Source organism: Mustela nigripes, unplaced genomic scaffold, assembly GCF_022355385.1.
Source record: "Mustela nigripes isolate SB6536 unplaced genomic scaffold, MUSNIG.SB6536 HiC_scaffold_1276, whole genome shotgun sequence".
Taxonomy (NCBI): domain Eukaryota; kingdom Metazoa; phylum Chordata; class Mammalia; order Carnivora; family Mustelidae; genus Mustela; species Mustela nigripes.
The window spans coordinates 1-1,343 of NW_026740683.1; the positions used below are offsets into that span (position 1 = coordinate 1).

The following is a 1,343-nucleotide window of genomic DNA, read 5'->3' on the forward strand; positions in this document are numbered from 1 at the left end:
CATGGGGGTGATCACACTATATTGCACAGAGAAGATCAGCTCTAGGGGGGATCCTGAGGTTGGCATGAGATAGCGGAGAAACGCTGAGCAATAAAAGAAGATCACTGTCGTAAGGTGAGAGGAGCAGGTAGAGAAGGCCTTCTTTCTACCTGAGGTGGAGCTGATTCTCAGGATGGTAAAAACAATGCAGGCATAGGATGAGATGATTGGGAAGAAGGTCCCAAACCCATGAAGTAGGGTGGAGCAGAACAGCACTATGAGGTTGGTGGAGATATCAGAGCAAGACAGGGGAAAGAGGGAGGGTACCTCACAGCTGTAGTGGCTGATGATATGGCTCTCACAGAAGTCCATGTTGGTAGCTAGGAGGATGTTGATAAGTGCGTTACTAAGCCCCAAGCCCCATGAGCCCAACACAAGTTGCATACAAAGCTCTTTCCTCATCATCTGTCCATAGTGCAGAGGGTGGCAGATGGCGGCGTAGCGGTCATAGGCCATCACTGAGAGAACAAAGCCCTCAGTCCCTGCAGTGATAAACACAAAGAAACTTTGAGCCAGGCAACTCCTTACTGAGATGGTTTTTATCTCTGATAGGAGGTCTCTCAGCATCCTGGGCACAGTAACAGAAGATAAGCAAAGATCTAGGAAAGAGAGGTGACTGAGGAAAAAATACATGGGTGTGTGGAGGTGAGAGTCAGCTCTGATCACCAGCAGCATCATCAGGTTCCCCAAGATGGTCAGGAGGTAAATGTTCAGGAACAGCACAAAGAGCAGAGTCTGGACCTGGGGGTTTGTAGACAGCCCAAGAAGGAGGAATTCAGTGATGGTACTGTGGTTCCCCAAGGCCATTTATGAAGGCTGTTTCCTAAAAATTACATGAAAAATCATGGCAGTGAAGTTTCTTCCATCCTCCAGTCAGATATTACCTGGCATTGATTCACTCTTATTATCACTATTAATCATCAAATAAATATTTGACTTCTACACTAGGCCACTAGTTTTATGTCACTCACTTTAAAGGTAATGGGGAAAAGGCATGGTCTCTTTTGTTAAAGGTCCCACTTCAGTGAGATATGTATGTAAAGACAGGCAATTAGAAACCATGGGGATGGTGCAATGGCCGTTCTAAAAATCAGTTTTGGAAGATTCAGTAATGAATTAATACTGAGGTATATGGACCAAAATTTTAAGAAAATGAAACTTCCTCTAAGGAGACGTGTAAATTGAGAGAAAATTTTGCTCAAATGTCAAAAATAAAGGAAACTCAATAGTTCTTCATAGCTCTACCCTAGAGTATGAGTGAGCAGCATAGGTAGTCACAGTTAAGCATCAGCCCAGTTCATCCC

At 44.4% G+C, this 1,343-nt stretch overlaps 1 protein-coding gene across 1 annotated transcript; it reads right to left on the reverse strand.

Annotated features, from left to right (window-relative positions):
* Positions 1 to 6: 6 nt before the first annotated feature.
* Positions 7 to 846, reverse strand: LOC132008809 (olfactory receptor 8S1-like; the record flags this gene model as incomplete). The annotated part of the gene is made up of 1 exon (XM_059387345.1): positions 7 to 846. A coding segment is annotated over exon 1 (840 nt), but the record flags the coding sequence as incomplete, so codon positions are not given.
* Between the last annotated feature and the right edge of the window lie 497 nt (positions 847 to 1,343).